Source organism: Gopherus flavomarginatus, chromosome 1 (genome assembly GCF_025201925.1).
Source record: "Gopherus flavomarginatus isolate rGopFla2 chromosome 1, rGopFla2.mat.asm, whole genome shotgun sequence".
Lineage (NCBI taxonomy): Eukaryota > Metazoa > Chordata > Testudines > Testudinidae > Gopherus > Gopherus flavomarginatus.
In genome coordinates, this window is record NC_066617.1 from 329,445,220 (window position 1) to 329,448,683 (window position 3,464).

General features: G+C 50.6%; 1 protein-coding gene across 1 annotated transcript; it reads right to left on the reverse strand.

Moving 5' to 3' along the window:
- Positions 1 to 773: 773 nt before the first annotated feature.
- On the reverse strand, positions 774 to 2,800 carry LOC127043301 (zinc finger and SCAN domain-containing protein 29-like). The gene is made up of 2 exons (XM_050937301.1): positions 2,261 to 2,800; positions 774 to 1,595 (listed from the first exon to the last, which is right to left on the reverse strand). The coding sequence occupies exons 1-2, from the start codon at positions 2,781 to 2,783 to the stop codon at positions 1,066 to 1,068; spliced, it is 1,053 nt and encodes a 350-aa protein (XP_050793258.1). The 5' UTR covers positions 2,784 to 2,800; the 3' UTR covers positions 774 to 1,065.
- Between the last annotated feature and the right edge of the window lie 664 nt (positions 2,801 to 3,464).

Sequence of the window (3,464 nt, forward strand, 5' to 3'; positions counted from 1 at the left end):
TATTGCAATCTGGAAGATGGCAACTCCAGACAGCTACCGATCGGTCGCAAACCAGTTTGGAGTGGGAAAGTCGACCGTTGGAATAGTGTTGATGCAAGTTTGCAGGGCCATTAATTGCATCCTGCTAAGAAGAACCATGACTCTGGGGAACGTGCAGGACATTGTGGATGGCTTTGCACAAATGGGTTTCCCTAACTGTGGAGGGGCGATAGATGGGACGCATATTCCTATTCTGGCACCATCCCACCTGGCATCCGAGTACATTAATCGGAAGGGGTATTTCTCTGTGGTTCTCCAAGCGCTTGTGGATCACTGTGGGTGTTTCACTGACATTTACACAGGATGGCCTGGAAAGGTGCATGATGCACACGTCTTTCGGAACAGTGCCCTGTTCAGGAAGCTGCAGGCCGGGACTTTTTTCCCAGACTGCAAGATCACAGTAGAGGACGTCGAAATGCCCATTGTGATCCTTGGAGACCCCGCTTACCCGTTAATGCCATGGCTCATGAAACCGTATACAGGGAAGCTTGACAGGAGCAAGGACCGGTTCAACTACAGGCTGAGCAGCGGCAGAATGACTGTGGAGTGTGCTTTCGCCGTTTAAAGGGACGCTGGAGGTGTCTTTATGGGAAGCTAGACTTGGGGGAAAGCAGCATCCCTGCAGTTATATCCGTGTGCTGTACCCTCCATAATATTTGTGAAGGGAAGGGTGAAACATTCAGTGAGGAATGGAGGACCTCGGAATGGAGGACCTCCCAGGTTCAACGCCAGGAGGCTGAATTTGCACAGCCAGAGAGCAGGGCTACTAGAGAGGCCCAGCACAGGGCTTCAAGGATTAGGGATGCCTTAAGGGAGCAATTTGAGGCTGAAAGCCAACAGTAATGTTTGGTGCCTTGCACGGGAATGAAGTGCAGTGATTACAATGATTTGCAGTGCCTGTTTTTCCCTTGGGGTACAGTATTTTTCACTTTCTGCAATAATAAAAAATGTTTTAAAAGCCAAGAAATCATTTATTCAAAATACAGTACATAAAAGGGCAGGGGGGTAGGGTGCTGAAGTGTACATTCAGAAGTTTGAATATGTCCTGCCTGGATTGCTGTGCAATGCCTGCTGCATTTCAGGATTAATATGCTGCATGGTGATGGGGGTTGAGTGCATAGGGTAAGGGTAGTAGTTCTCAGGGCTGGTAGGTGAACGTACAGGTGTTGGGGGCAGCTGGTGGTGGTAAGAACCAGGATGCTGGAGAAGTGGGTTTTGAGCAAACATTGGGGCACAAGGGAGAGAGGTTTGGGGTTGGGGGGGGTTAGCACGGTAGTGATCTGCCTGCATGGCTACGAGTGACTGCATACAGTCCGTTTGGCGCGCCAGGAGGCTTATCAGCTGCTTTGTGCTTTTCTTGGTAGCCAATTCCTTTCTCCTGCTTTGTGTTTCCCTCCACTGATGCATTTTCTCTCTCCAGTCCTGCAGCCTCTTACTCTCTCTGGAATACTGATTCATAACTGCTTTCACCAAATCTTCTTTGCTTTTCCTTGGTTTCTGCCTCAAGTTCTGTAGTCTTTCAGCAGGCTGTGATAGGGCTGGAGGATTCAAGGACACTTTAAAAAAACAGAAATAGAAACATTTAATACAGAGGCTGCATTGTTTATAATCACAGTGAAGGCGTTTGTAGACTATTTGTAGCATCATTTACACATAGCAAACATAGCACAGAGAGGCCACAGCAGTGAAGACATGGTGAGTAATGGGGTGAGTGTTTCTGCTGCAACTCGCCTGGGAAGGGGAGCTGCTTGAGTCAGGGCTCACTGGGGTTTCTGTGCATTGGGGAAAGCAGAGAGCAGCTGCGGGGGACCTGCACTGAACACTATCCCTACATTTTCAACAGGATTTTCTACTGCCAGATATATCGCTGCTGCAGGTTACCTGGGAAGAGCGGGAGGGTCTTCTACAGCAATGTGGATTCCGCCCTGGTCCCTATGCAGCTTGCCTGTGTGCAGCAATGGTCCCCCCACCCCTCACGGCACAGTAGCGAGGACACGTTAGCCTGACTGGGACAAGGACCACAGTGGCTCTCCCTATAAACTTGCACAAGCGCATTGCCCACGCTCTGGCTGAAACTTTTGAAGAGATTACCGAGGCCGATTACCGAGACGTGATAGACCAAATCAATGGGCTATTCCACATCTAGGCATGCATGCAGGCAGCCATAACACCCCCCCTCCTCTCCCAAAACATTTCCATCCTTAAAATAAAAGCTGCTTACTGGGAACCTGCTCCTCTGCTTCTTCTTCACCAACAAGTTCCAGCTGCTGCGACTGGCTAGCTTCCTCCTGGCTTGAGAAGAGCTCCTGGCTGCATGCCTCCTGGGACTCCGGGGTGTCTCCCTCCACCCCAGTAGCCTCACTCTCGGTTTCCTCTACACTCTCCCCCTCTTCTCCCTGCTCTGAACTCTCCATCGTGGTCCTCGGATTGGCAGTGGGATCACACCCAAGTATTGCATCCAGTTCCTTGTAAAAACGCCAGGTCGTGGGGGCAGCTCCTGAGCGGCGGTTTCCCTCACGGGTTTTGCAATAGGCACTCCGCAGCTCCTTTACTTTAACCCTGTACTGCAACGCGTCCCATTCATGGCCCCTTTGCAGCATGGACTTTAATATCTGGCCATAGGTATCATAATTTCTACGGCTGGAGCGCAGCTGTGACTGCACAGCTTCCTCACCCCAAACACTGATGAGGTCCTGCAGCTCGCAAGTGTTCCATGCTGGGGCTCGTTTGGGGCGTGGAGGCATGGTCAGTGATTGATTGATTGATTGATTGATTGTACTCCAATCTGGCTGAGCAAACAGGAAGGGGATTTTTAAAATTCCCGGGGCATTTAAAGGGTGGATCACCTGAGCCCAGGGCAGTGGAGTGCGAAACGATGAGCAGAGTGGCTGAAAAGGTATGCTGGGATACCTCCTAATACCCTGGAGGCCAATAACAGTGCTTTTGGTGGCCACACTTGATGAGCAGTGCTGCATCACCAGCGCTGGAATCGCTACACCCCAAGCAGACCAGGTGTACAGCCAGCACTGCAGCCAGGGAGTTGCAGCGCTGTAACCCCATCACCAGTGCTGCAACTCTCCAGTGTAGCCAAGCCCAGAGCTAACTATTGCCTCCACCATTCAATACAACTACACCTGACACTGACCATACTCACTTTGCCTGGAGGGCATGCAGAGAATAAATGCCTAGGCAAGACTGCTCTCATATCGCAGCTTGCTACTGACAATACCCTTTGTAATAAAACCCCGTCCCCTGCTAATTACGGTACACCTCTGCCTCGATATAACGCTGTCCTTGGGAGCCAAAAAATCTTACCGTGTTATAGGTGAAACTGTGTTATATTAAACTTGCTTTGATCCACCAGAGTGCGCAGCCCCACCTCCCTCACCCAGGAGCACTGCTTTACCGTGTTATATCCAAATTCG